The sequence below is a fragment of the Branchiostoma lanceolatum genome, chromosome 4 (genome assembly GCF_035083965.1).
Source record: "Branchiostoma lanceolatum isolate klBraLanc5 chromosome 4, klBraLanc5.hap2, whole genome shotgun sequence".
Taxonomy (NCBI): Eukaryota; Metazoa; Chordata; class Leptocardii; order Amphioxiformes; family Branchiostomatidae; genus Branchiostoma; species Branchiostoma lanceolatum.
Window position 1 is genome coordinate 25107394 of NC_089725.1, and position 25900 is coordinate 25133293.

Genomic DNA, 25900 nt, shown 5'->3' on the forward strand with positions numbered 1-25900 from the left:
GCCCCACAAGTACGCAACACAAAAGAGGCTTAGCTTCGTCTTCTATGAAGCAGATATCCAGTTATCCACTCAAGAAAAACTACTTGTACGAAATGAGAAGAAGTAGAAGTGTCCGTGTGTGTCACCATAACACCAGACAATAAAAACAATGCTGCGGGTTGAATAGATTTGTGTCGTAGGAGTATCTGTTGTGAAGACACGGGTCCTGATTAGATCGGGTCGTTTCTTTTGTTCGAAACTATGTGCGTTGGCAGAATGGCTACGTTGCAGTACTTTGAACTCAGAGGAGCAACTCTCCTAAACAACGATACGTCTTCTATTGTTGGGGTCGGGGTCGGGTACTTACCATTTTACCATTTTCAGATCCCTTCCTGTTGCAACCGGAGGGAACGTGTACGGTCTAGCTAGGTGCCAAGTCGTTCTGCAGTATATAGCCAGCGCGAAGTTGACGTGTTGCGCCGAAAGGTGGTCATACCGGTATACCAACACAAATACAGATAAGGTCAGGATGTCAAAGTTGAAAGCGGTTTTCACTGTTGGATAATGCTTCAGGGGGAGAGAAATCATCTCGGGGAAAAGTTAGTCTTTATAGCCTCCATTGGTTCATTCTTGTCTTCACCATGTCGTCATAGACAGTTAACTTTTGTCAGTAGTCAAATATTTTAGTTTCTGCAATAATCTATAATACTTGGCCTGAGTGGTAAATGATGGGAATAAATGTAACTTGCACAATAAGCATTAAAAACAGCTAGCTGTAGCACAATCTCTTTCCTGTTTATTAAAAAAATGTTCCATAGTCATTGAACATGTTAGCCTGGGTACCAACCTTCGTACAAACTCGCTGGTGGTAACAACAAGCGAAAAGAGATCGAGAGCCAGCGGTTACTTCGGAGGATGGTACCCATGCTAGGCCCATGTCGGTAATGATGATTATTGTACATTTAAGGTAGAAATTAGGGTGTCACCTGCATAGTTATAGAAAGTGATTGTTGCCAGAGGTATGGAACTCTAGTTTATCTTTATTGCGGTCTGTCTACATGTGAAACATTGTACAAAATACACGATCCCTCCTATTTGGTCCCATCTTTATCACGTTGATGTATGTCCATTTACTCTGTCTCCATATTGACAAACTACTCTATTGGAGGAATTCCATACATAGCGTGTAACGCAGTGAATCAAACGGCACTGAAAAATAACCCCTACGAGGGCAAAGGGTACTAATAGTAAAACGTATCAAGGGCATTCGATAAATTGTATAAGTCTATCATCTGTGTCACCACAGATAGACTCTACCAGGCCTTTCCATCTACAAATTTTGTAGAAGTCGGCCAAAATATGGTTACTTAGTTGGGACTAAACTTGCCTAATATGTGTCAACAAAGACAGCTTAAGATTGGCGAAACTCTTCACTAAGTAGTATGGGTTTCAAATGCACATACAACACCTGAGTGAGGACGCTATTCTTTTAGCGAACGCTTGTGGAAATGAAACCGACAATTCCGTCTTTTAAGATGAGTCAGGAGTCCTTGAGCACGGTGAGCTCATCAAAGTAACATGTTTATTCATCTTCGCCAAGCATCATTCGTTGCCAAAGGCCGGGGCGTGGAATTCTTTCACCAAAGCACTTGAATTGAAACCGCCCTTGTGCAGCATGGAATACGACACCTTCTTTTGTGTTTCGAACTTCTGGGGCGTCCCCATGGCCAGTACCTGTTTTAAAATAGAAAGAGGAAGTGGTAAAATGCTCATCCCCTTCACATCCTTCTGTGAGTATTAGAAGACGGATGTGATGGTAAGTACTTCTGCCGTTAGTTCTCCTATTATGTGTTTCTTCCATTTTCTGTACCGTTGAAACGGAGATTTGAATGTCAACAGTACTGGTGGTGAAACTATACATGGCATGGCTATAACTAGTCTCTGTTATACAAATTCTCACTGATTTATTTAGTCAGACTAGGGCACTAGGCTACAATGTTTGCTAGATAAGTGTTGATTTCTGAATTGCAAGTGTGGCATAGTTTTCAATATATTGAAAGGAAAATACTCAAGATAAGACATATAACATTAACACGATAGATTCGACACGTTTAACTCCAAGTGTATAGCAACATTTTCAAAATCAATAAGCCCCCCTCCTCAGGACACGTCGCAACGATTGGAATGTAACGTTGGGGCATGACATCCGAAAATTGATAAGTACAGATGTAGATACAAGATTTGAGATCTGTAAAAACAAGAAACAAGTGATGATTTCCTTTTCGTTCCGTAACATTTTGTGTGCGGTCGATTTTTTTCAGCTCAAAATGACCCCGAGAACCAAAACGCGCCTTGTCATCATTCTGCTACTGCTGATGGTGACGGGACCTTCTGAAGGGTGGCGGCGGCGTCGGAGAAGGCGAGCTCCGACTCCCGTCAACTGTGCCTGGGGCTCGTGGGGCAGCTGGGGCGGCTGCTCAGCACCCTGCGGGAACTCGGGCACCAGGACCCGGGCCAGGGGGGTTGCTCGGCACGCTCAGCATGGCGGGGCGGGCTGTGCGGGACCGAGTTCACAGACAGAGCCGTGCAACCGGTTCTGTCATAATGGCGGGACTCCGTTTGCCTCTCACTGTGCGTGTGAAGGTGACTACTGGAACACCTGCTGTCAATCAGGTTAGAACCACTATTACCTGGCTTTTGTTAGGTTTTACACTGTATTTGATAGTACTTTTAAAATTTACAATGTATTTGATAGAAATGATAATGATATCAAAACGTTGGTCTATCTAAGGAAGAAGTACTCTATGGAGAAAGTAGGGTCAGGGCTAAGGGGAACCACTTTGCACGAAGCAGTGTTTTATGTAAACAAGGACGGTTTCAGTTCAATTGCTTTGGTCAAAGAAATTCACGCCCAAGGCCCGGTTTGCGAGGAACGATGCTTTGTGAAGATGAATAGACATGTCACTCTGATGATCTCATCCTGGTCTCAACAAACGGATGGGGATTCCCAATATACGGAATCATAGTCAGTTTCGTTTCCGCAAACTTATTTCCTTACACAAGGAGTGTCAACATTTAAACCTATAATTTAAACCTATTTCTACTATTTTAGATATCTTCGCAGAGTCTGACGTAGACACATTCCCGTGATTTGTACGTTTACTGGTGTATCACTAACCAGATTGTGAAGCGCATTGGGATGTTCAGTTATTTCAGCCTCTTGAAGGTCACTTAAACCGATTGCATTGTCTTAAATGTGTGATGATGCATGCATGGCTAACTACCTGGGGAACCTTAACATTTCTGTCGATGTCATATTCTAGCATGTACTCCCATCAGCCACTGCGCCAGCCTGAGCTGTAGTCACGGTAGTAACCAGCAGTGTCAGCGGTGTGACGGAGACTACGGGGTCAGGGGACAGGCCTTCGACAACCTGGGAACGAGATGCAGACGTGAGCACGCGACTGTACATGTTTTGATAGCCGCACAAACACCGCTATCAAGTTTGAAATTCTAAACATTTTCAGATCAATCAAAATCAATTGATGTATGACTGTGATGATCCACGTATATCTAACGTTATCGTTTAAGATTTCAGAAAAATACACTAAACCGAGAATCCGTCGGTACGCTGCCGTACGCGTGGTATATGTTTATCTAGGTAGATGGATTGATTGATTGCAGTCAAGATGGAAAAACAACCTATAACTTAACAAAGCTCCAGTAGGGAAACTTAATTAACAATTGACCTTGGCACAACATCAAAGTTTAAGATTTCAATATTTTATTCATGTTTTCCAGAGGCCTGTTCCTGGCGTGAGGACAGCAACAGTTGTTACCCGGGGACCTGTGCCTCAGGTGTTCAATCCTGCACATGCGCACCTGGGTTTGGAGGTCCACACTGCCGTACAAGTGAGTTATAAAGCTCTCAGTGGAAGGGACCCGCGGGACTGGGTCACAAACATTTGATAAATGATGAAATATATTCAAAGCTTCACCAAGAGTAGGTTAAACTTTGAGACATGACATACTTATCAATATACCTGTCTTTCAGCCTCAAGTTTGGTAAATTGATTTCCTTTTTTCTTTTATCCAGTTCAGCAGGCCCCAGCATTTCATGACTGTACCTATGAACTCATAGGAAACAATGGGATTACTACTTTACAAGGTAATATCCGTCTATCTTAAGGGCATTGGTAAAGTCACAAGATAACTATTATTGGTCCATTTCGGTCACCATCTTTGATTTCTCTATGACTCATTTATGAATTGTTTGTATGATAGCATAAGATGTTATAAGTTTTGTATCACTACTTCTGTCATCAACTGACAAACAAAACCTTGTTCTAATCTTTTCGTTTCTATCTTGAATTCCAGGCAATTGTAGCCGATCTAGTGAGGATGGTGATTCAGCCTACATCCACATGGCACGAGTGGAACGGATCAGGGTGAAGTGGACTGCCACCTTCCAGCCCGACTCCCTCCCTGTTGCACCAGTCTATCTTAAAAGCATGGCTCTTGGCATCACAGAAGGAAGTATTGTCGTGTCATTGCAAAATGGTGAGAACCCCATGGACCATCATATATCATTTACTTCTGCTACAAGTTCGACATCGCTTGTACTAAAATTGATACTCATCACGAAAAAATCTTTTGTTGTTCTTTTAGAAAATGTCACTACTGCCTCTGAGACGACAACCTGCAGCACAGCCATAGGTACAGGAACAGCGGATAATCCGGTGCAGGGCATGTTCACCTGTCAGGAGGACATCTCGCTGGACTGGACTGCCTCACCTGGACAAGGGTAATGCTCATTTCTGCTTCACCAGTTCTTCATCATTCTGTTAACCAGGTGTCAGACTTGTCTTCTGCACTGCGTGTTGAAGCCGATTAGTAGCTATCCATTTCAACCAATTGCAACCAAGAAACTAATTAGAAGCTTTTGTAACCAAGTCAAGTACCTTACAGACTGATACAGTAAACACAAGTATTGGAATTGTACTGAACTTGATTGTTACCTTTTAACACACCTCGAATTGTCATTATTGGTCTCATTTGTTTAAAACAGCTATTGCTTAGTCACTGTTAATTACATTCTCAATTAAATTGTCATTTCTATTTCCAAGGATACAAATCCTGCTGAAGGCCACAGCTGGAGGAAACCTTCAGCTGTACGATCGGGACAGCAACAGTGCAGTCAAGGTCATGTACTTCACTGGTTTCCAAAGTAACCACACAGCTGACATCATCTTCAACTTCAAGCCTCCCGAACAAAGTACACCTTCACCAGGTATGACCCAGTATCCTACGACTGAACTCGTTACATGGGGAAAATATTTGCACCCCTGTAGCTGCGGCACTATAGCCTGAGTGTCATCCAATTTAGTTCTAGGCTCTGCCTTGTTCTGTGAAGGCAGAGCCTGGAACTAAACAGGATGACACTCAGGCTAGCGGCACTGCACGATGGACATAAGGAGTGCCTGAAATATGGGCTGTCGAAGATCCTGATTTTCACTCCAGAATGCACCTGTCCAACATTATGACTGACATGTTAACCATACCACCAGCACCAGTATGAGGTGCATATATCCCATTTCCTTGTAAATGGTGCCTGTGCCAAAGGTCCCTTTTACAGTAATCATTGTTAAGGAATATTACTTATTTGGTATTCCAAATCAATCGCTAACATTCCTGGACTACGAGCTTAATTTTGCACAAATCAATCTTGATGTCGCAGTGATGAACAATGGAATTGAAGGATATATCATTATCTAACTTAAAATAGTTTTCAGCAGCATAAGTAGGAAAAGTGTTATGTTTTAATTTGTTAACTTTGCAGAAGGTCCTACCAGTATACCCTGGGTCCTCTATGGTGGGCTTGGTGCAGGACTTCTCATCTTCCTCATCATCACTGTAGCCATCTGCTGCTGCTGCTGCTGTTACTGCAGGAAGGGACAAAGTGATCCCGGGCAAACCCCTGCCCCATGCCCCAAGGACAGCTATCGGAACAGTGCCTACAGCCATGATATCTATGAAAACGTTGGGGGTGGGTCCATAGCTAGTGGGGATTCTTATTACCTACGGCCTTTGCCTCCCCCACCAACCAATACATCAGAGAAAGACCGCGAGTATGTGGATCTTAAGCCTCATGAGTATCAAGGGCTTAAACCTCGTGAGTATCAGGGTCTCAAGCGTCACTAGATAAGGGGACTTCCTAATCTGTTCACGTATCGTAATAACATCACATACCGTGGCAGGAGAGGAAAAGCGAATTGTTGAACAGTTTAGATGTACATGTAGATGCATGGCAGACCCTGTACATAACCAGAAGAAGACTGATTGATAGTATAAAACACTGCTGTTCATCAGATTCAGATAACTGTATTCCTAGTTACCTATGACTTACCTTTCGAACTGGCAAAGGGTATACAACTGTATTTATGTTAGAAATGGTTCCGAATACACTTTTCTCTTTTCAATAAATGTCTAATTGTAAAATATGATTCCTGATCTGCCAAAAGTGTTTAAATGTAACAAACTACTCATTGTATTAATGGTTTCTTCATAATAGCATATCTTCATAATACATTTCAATAACACAGTATCGAATAGGGAATGTTGTCAGTTCTGTTGAGATGATAATGTTCAATGGAGTGTTTATACACTTGGGTATAGAATAAATAGTGTTGGAGAATAACAAACTAGTTGCTAAATTTCTAACAAAGACGGCAAAACACTCAATCATTTATAACGAAATAACCAAGAGCAATCTGAAAGCTGCTGAGGAAGTGATTATGGCTGTTTTGAAGTTTTCCAAGGGGTGTACTTTTTGTTCTCTTCATGGGGAGGGGCAGCAGGTGATACATTTCCAATCACCCTACTAGACACACTCCCCTGGCAACCATAATCTCTTTAGGGCGTCATTTGTATCGCTATCAATGAAGTGATTGTTGGCAAAGGTATGGAACTTTATTTTATTCTTTATTGGTGTGTTTTCTATGTAAAAAAACATTATTATTCCCATCTGGTCCCACCTTTGTCACGGTGTCCAATCATTCCGCCTTCAGATTGATGTAGTAGTAGCATACACTGCTTCAGTGGATAAACTTCATACATAACGTGTAACGCAGTGAAATCCGTTTAACCATTAAAATATACGTGATACCAGACACAGTTCGTTAGTGTAAGGCTCATTCTCGTAGTTTTACACCTATTCCGTCGGTTGTAAATGGTAAGTCCGCTCGTAAATTATCTAGCCTATAGCTATTTGTCCAATTTCTACTATTTTCAACCAACCCATGGGGTCTGGTACAGACCAAGACCCAAGACCCCCACTGATGTGTACATCTTCTTGGGCAAAATTGTCGTTTCCCCAAGCCCCGAAACTGAGTCATACCATAGACTTAATGAAATGGTACATACTTCTGAAACAGTATCCGACGTCAAACACACTCTACTGCCAGTAGACTAGCGCCCTGCTGCAGTGATTACACCTCAGTGTGGCCCAGGGCTACCGAAACGGAGATGGGTTCCTAAACACCAATGGTGTGGGAGGACTTTAAAACTTTTTTTAACTATCACCTCTACATCATCATGTAAAATATTAAGTTGTCTGTCAGCGGTTCGATCTCCTCCGTCACCACCGGGAGGGACTTGGCGGCCCTCAATCTGCGCGGCTCGGGAGGAACGCACTGCACCGCCTTGTCTTCCGTCACAGGCGGCGGCGGGAAGGGCACATCGGGCCGGCGGTACAAGGCGCGGGCCAGGAGACTCAACAGGAACATCTCCACGATCAGAACATAGGCGTACAGTACTGAAAAATAGAAGTACTGTATTACTCCTAGTATTGATTCGTTCTGCTAGTTCTTTCTAGTGACGCTAAAGAAGAGTGGCGGGTGTCGCTCGAAACGTCCAGAAGTAATCTCTGAATCTTATCCTGTTGTAGAGATTGAATTGTTCTTAAAGAAATAGAAGATTTGGAGTCCTGTATTTTGTCACATGGCTCAGGAAGATCTCCACTTCTGAGTCAATAAAACGGAAACAGTTCATCTCATACTATTTTGTGAACAAAAGTGGACACTTGGGGCGCATTCTATAGTTTTATGTCAATTTGCAGCATGCAGTTATCACAATAATTTGAAGAATAACTTGAAAGCGTAGGCTTGTACATTGTAAAAGAACCGTTCTGTTATAGTCATTTATTTCGATTTTGTCTTCAACGGATTGGAAATTAGAAAAAAACGTAGAAAAGACCAACATACTTCCACAACATTTATCTCTCTAAAAGTTACTCTATCAAAGAGCTGGAGTATAAACATACAGGGTTAGAAATGACACAAAGCTAGAGCTTACTATGATGCTACTACATAAAGCTATTCCGGATAACTAAATCATAACGTTATACGTACTGTTTCCCCGTGACATGGAAGTGAACGGTGCTGTACAGATCGCTATCCCGGCGGACGACAGTGCCACGATGATGTTCTTCTGCACAGTGACCAGCACCAGGGGTAGGACGACACACACTAATTTGCCCTTCAGCATAGCCTGGGACACAAAAAACATTGCAAGAAAATTCTATATAGGTTTACAAAGGACAAACGTTTGTCAAAAGGAATTGTTTCACTATCGTAATATTGCAGGGGAGACCAGCAAAGTAAGTACCAGTGGGATCAAGAGGGTCAATATATCTTAAAACTAATTCTAGATGTAAACACTATTATGTTCCAAGACGATACTCCATCAAATGAAAGGACTGCACAAGCGTGTACAACGATTGTATGAACTACAAAGGAAACATAGTTTAGGTTAAGCTTATCGGCAATATTGGCGCCAAAATCGCCAAAATTCCAATACTTTGACTAGTGCCATACCTGTGGCACATAAGGATCCGCTGCCCGTACGAAGAACACCAGACCGTAGAGGGAGCACAGGAAGGACAGGATCAGGACCACTGCGCACAGGACAAAGATCGGGGAAGACGCCTGGAGAAGGAGAACATCGTTATGAAAATGTGCATGCGTACGTTCAATACGTTTCGAGGCTGCTTACACTAATCGTCAAGCAGATGTTGCAGTATGGTTGGTGTTGAGCGTGCTGTTTGTACGTATTTCCGGAGGTGCGCGCTTTTTACAGGTGCCAGTCGAATATCTGTAAAAAGCGCGCACACTGTACTTAACATCGCTAACTACGCTCAAAGCAAGCCCCACTGCTTGGAGCTTAGTTAATTTAGCACAGACCTTACTCAGTTATAAACGTGGCTATACTGTATATATAGTTGTATGTATGTTTGCATACAGCCGTAACTATACATTCAATCTCAATAAGAATTAGAAAGAATGTCCTACCGTGCCCGGGGTGTGTCTGTCATCAGTGTACAGGACCGCAGCGATGTACGTGAAGACTGGCCGGACAAAAATGCCCTGCAGGACCAGCAGCTTCATTCTCCTCAGGAGACGTCTGAATTAAAAAGTCACCAGCAATACGTAATGCGTTCTCGAGAGCTTCTTTGACGAGTAATAAAGTAGTGGTGTTTGTTTATTTCGATGTTACACACTGGTCACCAGAAGACCACTTTAAATATTACAAGCTACACTGAAATAGCATCTCTTCTTCCTGGGACAGAAACATGGCGATTGAGACAAGCTTATATCTCGCCGAGAGTAGACGAGGATCAAATGACCCAACAGGAGAAGCAAGAAAGGCTACTCGGGAACATCCCCTGTCCCGTTTCTTAAGGTGGGAAATACGTGTAAAGTAACTGTCGCAAAGGCACAAAATAGGGGCCCGGCAGTGTTACGAGAAGATGAGAAATACATATAAATTTATATATGCCCAAAGCCAAACCTGACCGTGTGAGAGTCCTCCTGGGGATACAGACGCAGCAGCAGCATGGCGGCATGTTGAGCGCTACCGGGATGGCTGACAGCGTCTTCACCATCCGCGCAGCGCCGCCCATGTAGTCTGTGACCAGCAAGGGAAGCTGGTACACACCCACTGCCAGAACACTTCAAAGAAAAGGGTAAAAAATATCCTGTAAGAGGCTGCTACTAAGAGACAAACAATACACACATACACAGATAGATAGATAGATAGATAGATAGATAGATAGATAGATAGATAGATACATACATACATACATACATACATACATACATACATACATACATACATACATACATACATAAAAAACATACATACATACATACATACATACAAACACACATACATACATACATACATACATACATACATACATACATACATACATACATACATACATACAAACATACATACATGGTATTCAGGGCTTGAATCATCTGCTTGCTGTTTAATATTTCAAGATACAGAGATGACTGTTAAATGAATCATGTAGCTGCGATTTCAAACGAAATGCTTTAAAGCCAGTCTTATCAAGTAATCGTTTGAAAAGCGCTGACAAATTGGCACCGTCCGCCTGTCGGGGCGTTTAAGGATTTTAAGGACAAGGTAATTCGATTAACAAGCCGCCTTGAACCACTGGGGTTGTCTAGTTGTCCGTGTCATTACAGCTGCTTAAGTTGCGCGATGTAGTGACTGGGCCGTGGGGGTGGACTCATCCGGACTAATCGTTTAGGCACATTTTGATACTCTCTGGTATTAATGTTGTCTTCTTTGAGTTCACCAACACATGTTTTACAGATTTGAAAAAAAAAAGCATTTTTAGAGTTGGTTCCCTCAGGGCAAGGCGCAAACATTAAGGGTACACTCCCACTCACAGTGGTCACATCGAAGGTACTGTTGCTGCCGAGCACAGTGATACTCGAGCTCATAGTAGACATCTATGCATGACACATACACAGACATCTCTAATCCTGCTAATAGTGAGTCCCACTGAACTCACATGTTGAGGGCGAACTCGTTGATAAGGGTTGTCCTGGGAGCTAACAACGTCGTCATACACGTCACAGCTATCACCTAGTGAAATGATAGATAGAGCTGTCACTCACTCAGTGCGTGTCATGGTCTTGATTTTATGAGAAGGCATTGCACAGTTTCATCACGCTGCTGTTGTTACTTTGTTTTACTGTAAAATGGAGGTAAAAATGATTTCCAACATTTCTACTCGTGATTTTTGCGAGTTTCTATTGGCTTACCGGATAGATGAAGAGGATGAGCAGAATTTTGGTCCGCCTGGGGGCGCTGCTGTACCGTCGCCAGAAGAAGACGATCTCCTCCAGGAACAAGAGAAGGACGATGAACGTGAAGCCTCCTGCGGTGCCGTACAACACCAGCTCCACCGTACCCACCTCTGCAATGATAATGAATGAAAACCTTTATTGTATACATATACTAGTACCCTATGGGTTAAGAACAGGCCACAAAAGAATAATGTACAAATACATTGTCAGTTACTACAATAATCATAATCTAAATGATTTCGACTTCTCCTCGCTTTTTTATAAGAGCAAATAATAAAGGGGTTACTTGCGACGTAGAAAACATTCGGCTAAGCCCTTCAAATTCGACCAAGCGACTGGTGAAATTGATGTCTGAGTTTGCGGCCTGATTATGAAGTCAAAACAACAGCTCGTGACTGTTTATAAGTCACTACTGGGTCAGACGTCGATCAGAGCTCGGCGGAGGTCTGTACATGACCTTGCCGTCAGAATCAGCTGTCTCTGTCGTTCAGGGATGACCCATTTTACTTCTGTGAGGGATACTATTTCAACGACATAAACTCATTGTTGAGCTCACTTTAGATCGTCGAGAATATTACCTCATTGCATGCCTTACACATATTCAGACAGACTCCGCCTATCTAAGGTCTTCCCGTGTTAATTACGAATGTACAAAAATGTCCGACTGGCATTCATGTTGCTGGTAACTGTTACATGAACTGTTACATAAACTGCCGCACGGGGGATGCTGTCCGATCCGATGGATAACTAGGGATTCCCCGTGGGTCATCAAAACGTTCCCTATGTTCTTTAACACAAGAACATTTTGAAGAGGAGTAATGGCTCAATCCAAGTATAGCAAGCTCCCAAGCGCCCTCATGTTAAATGGTAGCATGTGAAATGGTATATGGCCAGTACAACACGACTTTTATATGGTTTGTTATGCCAAGCGGCCCTGACAGGGTACGCCAGCTAGTGCGCGTCGGTCTCATCATGCACATGAACACACTGAAAAAGAAATATAAGAATAAGAGGTAACGAGACATTTCAGCCCCACACACCTGCAAGTGCCTCCCGTGAGTACAGCAGTTCTCCCGTGCAGTTGCTTGCCATGATTGTGCGTAAATCAGCAGCGAGACGTGAAGCTATTGTTGCTCAAGGGTAAAGCGATAGGACCGGTCCCGAACAACCCGAGGGCAGGGACCGATCGTGTAACAGTTGAGGGTGGGTGTAGCCATTGGCTCCGACAGAATGGGCTGCGTTATTAATGGATGAACCCTTAGCGCATCAATTGATAGCCTGCATGCATGCAGATGACGAAATGTCTTGGACTTAACAGCCATGAAGTAGAGAGCACCTGATGACGGGAAGTTACAGAACGCCCGGTGTAACCAATGCTCGCCCTTCCCCGACATCTCCCAGTTTCCAGCTCGGCTTGACTGGGCTGGTTGTCCCGCAGAAGTCGGTCCGACGTCTCGGTGTGGCTGTCTGAGAATGTCCAGCCGTGATGACAGCAGTGAGACACAGCCGAACAGTTCTGTACAACATTGTGGTTGACAGCTTCATTTGTCAGCGAAACTAGAGACTTCGTTATCATCTACTGAGTTGGAAACTAAAGATTTCCAAACGGTCCATACACCAGTATAAGGGGCCATTGCGGTTGGCGACTTTGTACTAGCCCATGTATGCTAGTTATTATCTTTACACATTTGATTGTAACGTTATATTATGTTTAAGAACAACGCTTCGATTCAATTCGCTGAGGTAACATGGTAATAGATGACAGAAAACCATATTAACTTTGACTTTCATTGCTTGTTCCTCTCTTGTCGTTTTTCTTCTTTAAACTTAAAAGAAAATGCATAATCGAACAAACAAAAACACACTACAAGTTCCCCGGTAGACTGAAACTCAGCCGCCATGGAGAGATTAGTTGCTGAACATGACACCAGTGGAAACAATGGTCCTCTTTACGAGCACAACAATCCTTTGCACGATCGCAATCCTGAAACCGAGACGTGTGGCAACCATTAGCGACCGGTCCCCTGTATCGTGTTAAACCTCGGCAGATGCAATGCCTAATTTTGGAGCGCTCACGCCCCTGGCGCTAACTGGACGCCTTCTTCATATAAATAAGGTGTCTGAGCCGCCATGCAGAGATTTTCCAGATATCGGATGCCATAGCAAGTACAGGGTTACTGTAAACATTGTATCCACCAACGGCTAGTTGGTGTGTAGCCTCCATACTAGACCATAGCTATATAGGCGCCGCTGACATAAGCGTAGCATTGTCGGCGCTTTAACATTGCCATTTTGAAAATATGATCACGGTCTATTAAAATAGCTACTCATGTTCCAATGGTCGACATGCTTGAAAACGTAAGACGTTTCAGACATCAGTGAGCAGATTGCTTGACATCCATGTGATGAGATGAGTTCGTTCGTTCAAGCCTAGTGGCACATAGCTATAGGACAGCAAAGGTTTCCTTCCTGTTTCAGTAGTAGGGTATATTTTTACAGGTAGTGGTTTATAACATACACAATACAAAGTCACTCAAGCAACTGGATAAGTTTTGTAAACGGTCAAACGTTTCAGAAAGCATCCGCTATCCATCGTTAAGATCGCGTCTGTATTGCGCAACAGCGAAACTGAACTGGTGTCACCTTCATAACGAGGTTAAAGGGCACCTGTCAGGCAAAGCAGAGTGTTTCTACTGCTTCCGGTAGTCACGCCAAGTCACCTGTCATGGAGGGCGACCACATGAAAAATGTTTCCTTGCTGGCAGTCACAATGGACATTTAGAGTGTCTACATTATGTTTCATAAACAACATCTAGAAGGTGATCTGTTTGACCCTTGACCTTAATGGCCAGTTTCTCTGCTGCAACAGAAAGCCACCTGTTTGTGCATTGTTCGGTGTGGCCATGACGTCAGGGTATTCCCCAACTTTTGTCGACGTGGCACAGTTTATATTCGGTCCAAAACTAGATCGCCTTGTATTGAACACCCAAGGAAGAGCGTTACTTCTTGCAAGGTAAGGGAATTTACTCTGTGTGTTGGTGCTGTAACGATCACCATTCTATTCGTTTTCTCTTATTTCACTTTTATCGTTTCGTGCAGACAGATATCAAGTAACAGCCAATGCTGCCTAGACTGGCCAAAGACTATTCAAAGCACCAGGAATTGCAGGCGTTGAGACAGTGACAGATTAGCTACGCAGAGCTAAATGGTAGAAAATTGCAGTCAAAATATATAATATTCAAAATCTACGACTGACGGTCATGTGGGAGTAAACTTAAGCAAAATTGTCAGGAATAACCACACACTGATGCCCCTTCCCCGGTCTGTTGCAAGCATATTAAACTCGGCCGGTGGGCGTTCTTGCTTGAAATCATCTTTGTGGATGCAGAACGCTAGATATCTGATTCATGGCCCCGTCCCCTCTTCCCCCTTCTTCTTCTTCGTTTATGCGCCAAAGCTCATTAAGTTGAGGACTCGGGCAAGGGTAAGGGTACGGGTACAGGTGGCTCAGATGGTTTGGGGTTGGCTGCCTTGTGGGTGGTGGCTTTGGCTCCTCAGTGGGCAGGGGCGCCACTCCCTGACCGCCACCCTGACACCCCCGACCCAAACCCAAACCCAAGCCCAAGCCCAAACCCTGAAGAATCGTTATTGCGCAACAGTGAAACTGTGCTGTATGTGTGTCGAGTGTTATAACTAGGGTGCAGTAAAAAACAATTAAGCAGCTCGTGTTTCAACGGCCTCAATACACGACGGTAGTCATACCAAGTTGTGTCACATACACAATGGAAATTGCCATTTCATAGTCGGACAGGGGACACGGCGAAATGTTTTATTCTTGGCAGTTACGTAATATGTGTCTATTTTGCTGATTTAAAAAAAAATCCTTATTTGCACAGTATAAGGATACAACTGGCTGAGAGATCTTTGATGTAAGGATGGTACCCTACACAGGCTATATGTTTGAGTTAGCGCTTGTGACATTTGGGTGACCAAGCCCGTAAACCATGTATGGCTAACATTACGTTTTTTTAACCCTTTGACGTTACAGACAAAATGTCCGACATATATTCCACTCTGTGGACTCTCGACCATAACCGTCTAAGGAGAGGGGTAGACTATAGGGTAACCCCATGTGTAAGTATTGATATCACTCATTGAATTATGTATTTCTTGTCATTTTTATCTCCACGAAAAAGGAGATATAGTTTTGGGTGTGTCTGTCTGTGTGTGTGTCTGTCTGTGTGTGTGTGTGTGTGTGTTTGTGTTTCCGCACTACTGTAGTCAGCATAACTCAAGAACCTCTTGATGGATAACGATGATATTTGGTATGTGGGCAGGCGTTATGAAGCCGAAAGTCAAGGCTGATTTGCTGCAGCAGAACTTCAGTTTTTGTATCTTTTGACCTGGACGTGCTATGGTCTTGATTTTCGGGTGGCTGATAGCTTGTGATGTAATAAAGAAGTGGTGTAGGGTTGGGCCCCCTTGCAGCTTGCTCTGGAACTGCAGGGGCGGTATTGTGAAAATCTTCTAAGGAGAATAACTGAACAAAGGAACGACGGTTTTCCATGATATTAAGTCTGCAGGTAGTTTAGACTGAGATGTACTTAATGAAGTGCAAGTTATGCTTATTGGGACTTAATTTGCATAATTAATGAGTAAAATCTATATTTGCAGTGTTTTCCATGATTTGACTCAAATACATGTAACATATGTAGTTTATGGTAAGTAGATAACAATTATGCAGATAAATACATAATTTGCAGAATTGATGCAAAAGCGCCACAATTCATCTAATTGGTAGATGATAGGTCTATCAATATTGCGACATGTGTAAGTTGGTTAAAGGTGTTCATGACCAAGCATATATTATGTAAATGTGTAAGTCATTTGCATAAACAGAATTGTTCATGGAGATATGAGGTCGCGGAACTCTTGTTATTAATGTTTCAGGTATAATTTTACAGACTCTGTGATTAGAATGTCATGTTAAATTTGTTTCCATCTGTTTCCAAAAATGGTCGAACCTTGCCGAGTATGCAATTTACATTCATTGTGTGCTTGTCTGTGCGCTTTCGTGTTTCCGGATTTTTGTAGTCAGCGTAACCATAACTCAAGAACCTCTGAACAGATTACGATGATATTTGGTATGTGGGTAGGTGTTTGAAAGACGAAGGTCAAGGTTTTGGGCCCCCTGGTATGTGACCTGGGTACTGCAGCAGCTTGCTCTGGAACTGCGGGGGCATTTTTTTCAAAATCTTCCAAAGAGAATAACTGAACAAAGGAACGACGGATTTCCATGATATTTAGTATGCCTGATTTGCATAATTAATGCAAAAAGTGCCATATGATTCATCCAAGTGGTAGATGATTGGACTGTCAACATTGTGACCTGTGTAAGTCAGTTAAAGGTGTATATAACCAAGCATAGATTATGTAAATGTGGAAGTCATTTTCATAATCAGAATATTTCATGGAGATATGAGGTCTCCGAACTCTTTTTATTGCTGGTATTTAGATCATTTGTCACATTTTCCGTGATTTTCGTTTTATCTGCTATTGATATAGGGCGACAGACTGTTTCGCTTTGTGAACCAAGACACGTTGGAAAATGTCCCAACTTACAGAGGTGAGTGCGAGCGATAGAATGAGAAGTCTTGTGGTCACCAGAAAATCACCAAATACAATCTTCATATCGTTGCTTCATATCGTTTGTATGGAAAATAAGTTATCCAATTTGTAGACGTTAGTATATTGTACTAGACACACGCATGAGATATTCGACAGACCCAGAATATTGCATACTTATGTCCATCATTTTCGGAAAATAAACTGGTCGTATTAAATATTGATACTCTTATTATCATCGACTGTTGTGCATCTCAATGAATACTAACATAAATAAGGTTTCTGACATTTCCCCATCTTTCGATAACCACAAGATGTTGGTATTCTACCGGCAATACGAAGTCTATATTCTTCTCGTGTTGGTTCCGCAACTTCCTCATTTTTCTAGTTTCTTTCAACAATTGATAATGAGTGGCAGCTTTTAGCATGCTATAAGTATAACGCTTCCTTACCCATGTTACCTCTCATATTGGGGGGGGGGGGGGGGGGGTCAGTTCATTTCTACAGTCCTGCTGTTCAATGCAAGTACTAGTATATGTGCATGCCAGGTTATCATGTTAATGTGCATCCTGTGTAGCCTTTCTGAACTTGCTGGACAACTACGAAGCTGACGTCAACAAACCCGAGAATGTGACCGAAAAGGAGAAGAACGATGCCCGGGCGTTCTTGAACCGTTGCCTGGATACCGAGGTGATGCAGAAGGCGCATAACTTCTTGGCTGAGGAAGGTAAGGTCATCAGATTCATGAGAGTTAAGATCCAACACAACCGCGAATTCCGGAATTACGACCGTCTTCATGATAAACAAGAGTTCGGAGACCTCAAACCTCCATGAAATATTTAGAGCTGTTAAAAATCTTATTCAAATGTCTTCCACATTTACATAATCCATGCATGATGATGTTCACGTTTCACTTATTACACAGGTCACAAGTATGAAATTATAATTATTTTCCACTCATGAATCATGGCATTCATGTTTTCTAGGATATGCGCCTAAAGGTAAAAAAGGGTTCAAGGACATGTTATACGACATGTGGTTCACACCCTACACCAGGACTCACAGTGACAAGGCTCAGCGGCAAGTATATTTTTCCAGGGTTGACAAAAGTGCTAATGTGTGACAAGACCGTCAATGTAGACACTACGACCTATCATGACCACCAAGCTAGTGTTGATATTTTGTTGTAATTATTGTCGTTGTTGTTGTTTTGCTGTTGTATTTTTTTATGGTTTACACTGAAAGGCTGTTTGTTGTATATGCTGCCAGCTACAGACAGGTATTGATGTAACGTTACCCTTGTTGAAAACATGACCTTTCTGTCCATGCTAACCTCTACAGATCCTCCTCGGCATTTGAGCACACCTTTTTGGGGGAGACGCGCTGTGGTCACGTGATCGGCTTTCACAACTGGCTCCGTCTCTACAGCGAGGAGTGCCTGGGGAACATCCAACACAAGGGCTGCAAGGTGAGATGTTGTTTAAATTTTCAGATCTATTTTGAATAAGATGAAGCTAATTTTTCATGATTGACGATGAACGATATATCGCAATGCTGCCAAAGGGAAATATCTGTAATTCATACATTTCCCAATTCAGTGGTGTGATTGCGGTTGTGACGACCGCATCATCTTCACCATTGACTTCGACTGGAAAGGCAACAACAAGACCAGGGACAGCTTCTTTGTCGGCACGAGCCCGGAGTTCGAGCTGGCCCTGTACACAGTCTGCTTCCTCGCTGGGGACGGAGCGAAGACGGAGGTCGTCCTCGGGGGCCAGAGAGTCACGATCACCACTTATAAGCTGAACGGTTATATCGGATCTTGCTATCCTATACTGGAGGTTAGTAAGGTTTATGTTAATTCCAGAGATTATACCACTGACAAAAATGCTAGTGTGACCATTGGAGATTATGGAAATCTTGACCTCATTTACATAATTGATAAGGAAAGGCTATAGGCTTAGATGAGATGTTCATGCTCTGAACAACTTGAGTTATTCGGATGAAGAAGATGATCAACTGATATGATTTAAGCACATGAGGACCCTATTTGCACGTCATGCTTCTACTCAAAGGACACCGTCGCCATGGCAATGTTTTTAAATTACAATTCTTGTTTTAAATTTTGTTTCATGATGTACCCTTTAGGGCGACAGCGGCGACAACCTGTTGGATGAAGGACTGGACTTCTTGGAGTACCTTGAGAACGAGGACTTTGGTCCAGAGATGGGGAAGAGAAGGCTGAAGAGGATCTATGAGGAAGACTACACAAAATGTTGTGGGAGGAGGTGCGAGACGGCCTTCTCACAGGTTCTGCGTACGCTCGAGCGGAACGACAAGGTCGAAATTTACAGCAACAATCATGGGGTAGACATCGTCACCATCCTGGAGTAGATCTTTAAAAAGTCCATGTCTGTGTTCTTGCCTTTCTTCACTTTCCTATATTTGGAAGAAGCACAGATCAGTTTTATACACAAGGAAGCATATGAAAGAGATTTGTCTACATGGTACGATTCTACAGAATTATACTTTTGAACATAGGTGTAGAATTGATGCATATTTTTCTACATATTTACTCTAGCTTTTGTACAAGAGAGACAAAATTGCTACATATTACGGCGAGCAGTTTTAAGCCAAAAGGATAGGTGTCGCCTTGGGGTGGCTCAAATCTGACTTCACATGGTGGATCATGTTATGAGCACGAAGTACGTGGGAATTCAGCAGGTGGTAGTAGGGGCGGTATGACAGGGCGTGAAATCATGAAACATTACATGTCAGCCAGGTAAAATACCATGAGTAGGACTGTAAATCCCAAAGACGTGTACAAAAAGACGAATCTTTGCCTCAAAACACTTGGAAATACGTCTAGAAAGATATCTTGTTGGGCGAATGTATGTTGTCAAACGGGGCCAATAACCACACAGGAAAAAACAGCTACGCCAGTCCTTGATATCTTATCTAATCTGTCGTGCGTCACTCCTAAGCAAAGTCTGTTAGTATTTTCTTACTTAAGTCAGGATGTGTGGCTGTTCTATTTACCAACGCCAGGTGCTGTTGTTGCTTTGTAAGAAGAGTGGTAATGTAACAGTGACAATATCAATCTGGGTATACGTAATAAAATATTCAGTCAACCAAAAATATTTTAAGGCTGTTTTACTGGCTTTATCTAGATTTAAGATATAGAAAATGTTCGTGTAAATTCTTGTATCAGTAATCACTAAAAGCTATAGCTGACAGTGATGCTTTGTGAATTATATCCTGAAAATACACCAGGAAAAAACAGTTTTAACAACGATTTTACTGACGACCTCTGCGCGTGCCTGTTCCAGCCTCAAGCTTCAAGTAGTGAAGAATACGGAGACGCCATTGACGTCATAGTTGATAAGAAATAACCGCAGTCTTGCGTATGTACTACATGACGGATTTCAAATGGAATGATCATATTTACATTAATTGAGTTTGTTTGACATGACTCTGCGTACCGTGCGACATCTTATGTTGATAGTTCAGAGCTTTGTGAACATAAAAGCAGGTGATCTACTGTGAACTGTATCTTTTCTTGGCTTCGTAGGTGACCTACTATTACACTTATCGATCTGGTCAAAACATTCAGAGGATAATGTTAACAGTATTTTTCCTGATCATCGCGTCGACTTCTTCATGTGAGTATACATGTTTTGTTGAATGTTAAGATAATTCGTTTGGCACAGTTTTATCAATATACGATGTCCAGCATCATTTCCCGAAAATTCTGTGTATTTCGAACACCTGATATACGGTCTCCTCAAGCGTGTGTGGCATGATCAGTAAGAAAAGACGCCTAGATTATAAAAGGATTGTAGCGGATAGCACTAATGACATCAAACGACAACAAACAAAAATAGCGAAATCTTTCATATAAAACCTGCGAGTTGGGTGAAAGAAAGAAACCAAAAGGCTGGTTGATTACAAATGTCAAATCATTCCAACCACGCAATGTATGATAACGTGACGATGTCAATGTATCAGTGAGTACCTGTGAATGTCCTATACCGACAGTGTGCTGCCTAACATACTCAAAAACCTAAACGCCCCTTGCTATACTCTACCTAATGTATGTATTCTCAACAACACCTGTGTCATCTTATAATCATGACCTTACGCTGAGTTTAGCTGCAATCATCTTTATTCAGCTGATGCCCAGTCTATCTGTGAGCACCCAGCCAACCTGACAGCCGACAGCGGCCAGTTCAACAGCCCCGGCTACCCCGGCAACTACCCCGTCGACACGCAGTGTTCGTGGAGGATAACTGTGCCGGAAGGGAAGCTTGTGAGGATCTCCTTCTTGACATTTGACCTGGAAGACGGCTCTGGGTGTGGGTACGACTCCCTGGTTATCCATGACGGTGACAACACACTTGACTACAGACTTCTCAGTGCCTGTGGAAACAATGTGAGTTTTGTAAAAGTCTACGACAATGAAATTTATTTAGCTGTGAAACGCAAAGACTCTTTGCTTTAAAACTTGTCTTTTTTTTAGTACCTAGCATTAATCTGACATACATTGATAGATGACGGCACATTCAATAGAATAAGGAATAAACTATTTGACTTTTCACCTCTAGATTCCGCGGACCACGGTTTCCTCCACAAACATTGTCCTTGTAGTGTTCACGTCAGACGGGTCCATCACCAAGGCCGGCTTTTCCGCCGGGTTTTTATCCGAAGATGCACCAGGTTAATATTCAACAATCATCTTCATTTTTCCTATTCCAAGTGTTTTACGAAGTGTGATTGAATCTGTATTTGTCTAAAGATTGGAAACTGCGACGTCAATGAAGGTTAGACATCGAGGTAATAAGATACATCCAGGTAATAAGGTAATAAGATACACCAAAAGACTCAAGCATCTGGATAAGATTTTTAAACAGTCAGACGTTTCAGGCAGCATTCTGCTATCTTTTGTCAGATGAAAATTGAGACCTCTTTGTGTACTTTGTTACAGCAACCTGTGGACCTGACGAATTCACCTGCACGACTGGTACTTGTGTACACGTCAACGTAACATGTGACGGCGTCAACGACTGCGGAGATAATAGTGACGAGTACACATGTGGTATGTAACGTTACGTCACAACACTGTCAAAGATGCAACGTTAATATGATAATGCCAACTATTCTCTATGGGTATTACAGTATGTACCATGTCCGTCTCAGCTTAAGAAGCTCTCCACCATTTACTGCACATTCCAGTATTTTCTATACGATGGGCCGCAATCTTAAAAAGAGAATAGTACAACATCGTTTGAACAAATATGTGTCTTGCCAAATAGACTGTTCCTATGTAACGTTACATAAACGTTACGTCAACGCGATCTTAATGAGGTAAACAAATGTGTGATTGATGGGCTTCAGTTGAAATTGTAATCGCAAGTTGTGCATCGAAAGAACATCACTTCAAAATGCAACATTTCTCTTCCTCACCACGTGAAGGCCAGTGCGGTGTGACGCCCATCCCGCCCGTGTTTCCCGCCAACCGGATCGTGGGCGGGTCGGAGGCCTACCCGGGCAGCTGGCCCTGGCAGGTGGACGTGCGGCGCCGAGGCGGGCACATCTGTGGAGGCGCCTTGATCCACAGGCAGTGGGTGCTGAGTGCCGCGCATTGTTTCCAAAGGTAAGTACTATATAGACGCGTCAAATTGAAGAACTAGGAACTTATATCTCACCTAGAAATTACTACGTTCCAAGCAGCTATTGGGGTCGAATATCGTAATGTATCACCATCAATGAAGGAGACATATTTATGAAGTATACATGAAGATCGTAATGTCTCTGACTGCCTCCCCGATAGCTAACGTTACCCACAGAAAACATGCAAACAGAAAATGTTACGATTTTCCAACACAGCATCTGGTTGAAGATTAGAAAGGACAATGGCGGTCATAACAAACAAGTACACTGTATCCTGCCGTTCCTACTAAAGACAGATTTCTTTGGATGTAACTTGTGATGTTACTTTTCTCTTTCCACCTTCAGCAAAGAGCTGAGCATGTACACCTTCATCCTGGGGAAGTATCACAAGTTTTCCACGGGTGCCACGGAGCAGGTCTTTAGTCCGACCGCCATCATCAAGCACTCCGACTACGATGTACGTTGTTGTAGAACAATTATGATAAAAACGTATCATTTTGGCGACGCCTCAGGGGCGAGCCAAATTTTTACTATATTGTGTGCAGATTGCAAGAATTCTAGGAATTGTACAGGAATGTGAAAGTCCATGGGACGATAACTCAAGAATGCCGGGATGTATTGCCTTCATATTTTGTAGGTGGGTAGGTCTGTGGGAGACTTTGTAATGATTGGATTTTGGGCCCCCTAGCGACTTTCTATGGTACTGCAGGGGAACTTTCACTTTTCAAATCTCGACTTCTGAACATGCTATAGTCATGATTTTTAAGTGGTCGATAGCTCTTTGTTAGGAAAATATGTCCTGTAGCTTTGGACCCTCTAGCGGCTTTTTTTGGAACTGCAGGAGCTGATTTTGACTCAAACTTTGAAAGAGAATAACGCAAGAAGGGGATGACGGATCATCATAATTTTTGGTGTGTAGATAGCTTAAGTAATGATTTACATAATGATATGCCGATTATGCAAATCAATATCTGATTTGCATAATTAATGAGGACAGTTTACAAATCAGCTGAATTCTATTATAGGACCCTCAAACACATGACATATGTAACTGAGAAAGAGACAAATATCGATAGATATCACTTATGCAAATTGATACTCTATTTGCATAATTAATGACAAAATACTATAAATTCATAGTGGTAAATGATGGGGATTTCATTTTTGCAACATTTGGAAGTTAAGTAAATGTGGCCACTATTAGACACAAATCTTGCATAGAGGGCCTCATTTACATAATTTATGAGGAAATGGTACGATATCTTTTTTGTGAAAACAAGATTTTCATACATTAGACAACTTGTGTTATTTTGGTAGAGAAGGTGATCGACTGATATGATTTATGCGAGGTCCTTATTTGCATGTGGGCTAAAAACGAGAACGTTAACAGAGACCACCGTCGCCATGGCAACATCTTTTTATGTTGCCAATCTTGTTCATGTTGTTGCGTCTTTATTTAATCTTGAAAACTCACATATGAATAATAGTGGAGTCATGCTTGTCAAAGTAGCCACTGTGGTCTTTGATTCTCTTTTGAGAACTCAATACTGCCCAAAATCATTGACACAGAATCAAAGAACAAATAACCTTCGGCAACGTTAACTGATGATAGTGATGTGATTATCATTAAGGTGGGCACAGAATAACAAATATCCGCCTCTACATACCGTGTACTTACCTATTTTCAGTGGCGCACTTTAGACAACGACATCGCGTTGATCAAGTTGGCCACCCCGGCCACCCTGACGCCGTACGTGCAGCCCGTCTGTCTCCCTCAGGCCGACCCCAAGGCCGGGCAGCTCGCCGTGGCCACGGGATGGGGATACACACAGGGTATGGTTGGAATGTGGCGGGATTCCGGACCGCAGTACTAGTATCTTACCTGGCAATTGTTGTCAATGGGCCTCCCTAGTACCATATCTATTCGGCTCAACATTGGCAATTGGGTCGGCCATCGATTCCACGGTGTTATCCGTGATAATCTAGGGTTGTCTTCCTTGACATCAATATTATTCTTTCTTTGCACATGTACTCAGAATCCGGAGGACAATTTTGGATGGGGCAATCGATGTACATAGTCTGAAGTACGAGAGATGTTTCTGAATTATTACGTTGGTAAGAGAATGATGATGGACAGTTATCCTCTGAAAACTGATACTTACAACCTGTATATCTACATTTGCTGTTTGCAGGTACGGGTGGGGATGACGTGTTGAAGCAGGTTCTGCTGCCGGTAGTGAAGACCAGTAAGTGTAACTCCACATCCATGCACGACGGCGGCATCACGGAAAACATGCTGTGTGCCGGGTACGAGGAGGGGCAGCAGGACACATGTGATGTAAGGATCAACTACGTTTCTAGTCCTCCTAAGAGTAAGACTGCGAAAACTTGAATAGTAGATATTGACCGATTCCTCTGTCAACTATTTTTCACCCCGTTATGCCAATGGTCCTTTTTTTTAGCCCAAACTCAACATTTGCCATATTATGCCTTGGGAGATCATTGGTGCTTATCACAAAGAGTGCTAACTGGATGTCATCTTGTCATCTGGATGTAAATCAACGCAAATATTATGTAAGAGCTAAACATAAGGCATATCCAACAGACAGTACAGTTTAACCTGGCCACTTTTTGGTGGTCCCTTAAGTTATCTTTTTCATTGCCCTAAGTGTTCAATTAAAGTATCCTTTCAAAAGTAACCACCTGTCTATTGGGATCATTTTCTTCATGTCAAGTCCCTTGAGTAGTCACTGACTATAACGATTTTGAATTAGTGGTCGCTAAAGATAGGTTTGACTGTACAGTGCTTTATGTGGATGAACTTGTCAGAGTCTGAGCTGTGTTAACATTTTTTCCAGGGAGACAGTGGCGGACCTCTCGTGTACCCTGACAACACCGACCAAACATGGCGGCTGGCCGGACTCACCAGCTGGGGTAGCGTGCCGTGTGCAGCGAGCATGCGCCCCGGCGTGTACACACGCGTCACCAGGTACCTCCAGTGGATACAGGAGAAAATGGCGGCTTACTGAAAACCGTCACGATGCACATTTCGCCAAAGTCTTTCCTTCATTGCCATATCTGACACCTTTCCGACTTGAATTGGAGAAGTAAAAGCGTTGAATGATTCCTAATAGAACAATTGGGAAAGTCTACCGATATTCTTGATAATAGGCAACCGTACACTGCATAGCAATGAAGGCAACTGTAACTTAACAACGAAATAGAAGTGTTCTTCTAAGAAGTGTTGTGCTTTTAAGACTTCATGTGTCCCTGTTTTGTCTCATTTGTTGGTGAAGAAAAATAAAGTGTACAGTACATTAAGGACCAGTATTTATTGTCTCTCATTTCCACATGACATTCGACTGTTTGATAAGGATGATTAAACATGGAATGCTTTACGTCTTCATACGCTGCAAAAATATCCGCCAAATTGGAAATGCTAATAT

At 42.6% G+C, this 25900-nt stretch overlaps 4 protein-coding genes across 4 annotated transcripts; 3 read left to right on the forward strand and 1 right to left on the reverse strand.

The window, feature by feature from the left end:
- The first annotated feature begins 828 nt into the window (after nt 1-828).
- LOC136433619 (uncharacterized) lies at nt 829-7007 on the forward strand. The gene is made up of 8 exons (XM_066426012.1): nt 829-2652; nt 3303-3431; nt 3781-3891; nt 4076-4147; nt 4357-4539; nt 4648-4783; nt 5106-5269; nt 5819-7007. Exons 1-8 carry the CDS (start codon nt 2250-2252, stop codon nt 6178-6180), a joined length of 1560 nt encoding a protein of 519 aa, XP_066282109.1. The 5' UTR covers nt 829-2249; the 3' UTR covers nt 6181-7007.
- Nucleotides 7008-7342: 335 nt separating this feature from the next.
- LOC136433620 (organic solute transporter subunit alpha-like) lies at nt 7343-12376 on the reverse strand. Its single transcript, XM_066426013.1, has 8 exons — nt 12200-12376; nt 11115-11269; nt 10862-10935; nt 9831-9986; nt 9327-9438; nt 8853-8963; nt 8388-8526; nt 7343-7792 (listed from the first exon to the last, which is right to left on the reverse strand). The coding sequence occupies exons 1-8, from the start codon at nt 12249-12251 to the stop codon at nt 7563-7565; spliced, it is 1029 nt and encodes a 342-aa protein (XP_066282110.1). The 5' UTR covers nt 12252-12376; the 3' UTR covers nt 7343-7562.
- Nucleotides 12377-13747: 1371 nt separating this feature from the next.
- On the forward strand, nt 13748-20331 carry LOC136433622 (uridylate-specific endoribonuclease B-like). The gene is made up of 8 exons (XM_066426016.1): nt 13748-14172; nt 15208-15293; nt 16725-16785; nt 17362-17511; nt 17771-17864; nt 18126-18252; nt 18383-18625; nt 18933-20331. The coding sequence occupies exons 2-8, from the start codon at nt 15213-15215 to the stop codon at nt 19176-19178; spliced, it is 1002 nt and encodes a 333-aa protein (XP_066282113.1). The 5' UTR covers nt 13748-14172; nt 15208-15212; the 3' UTR covers nt 19179-20331.
- Nucleotides 20331-25775, forward strand: LOC136433621 (serine protease 1-like). The gene is made up of 9 exons (XM_066426015.1): nt 20331-20446; nt 20957-21216; nt 21389-21500; nt 21769-21879; nt 22257-22437; nt 22800-22911; nt 24143-24287; nt 24647-24792; nt 25313-25775. Exons 1-9 carry the CDS (start codon nt 20404-20406, stop codon nt 25481-25483), a joined length of 1281 nt encoding a protein of 426 aa, XP_066282112.1. The 5' UTR covers nt 20331-20403; the 3' UTR covers nt 25484-25775.
- Nucleotides 25776-25900: the final 125 nt, after the last annotated feature.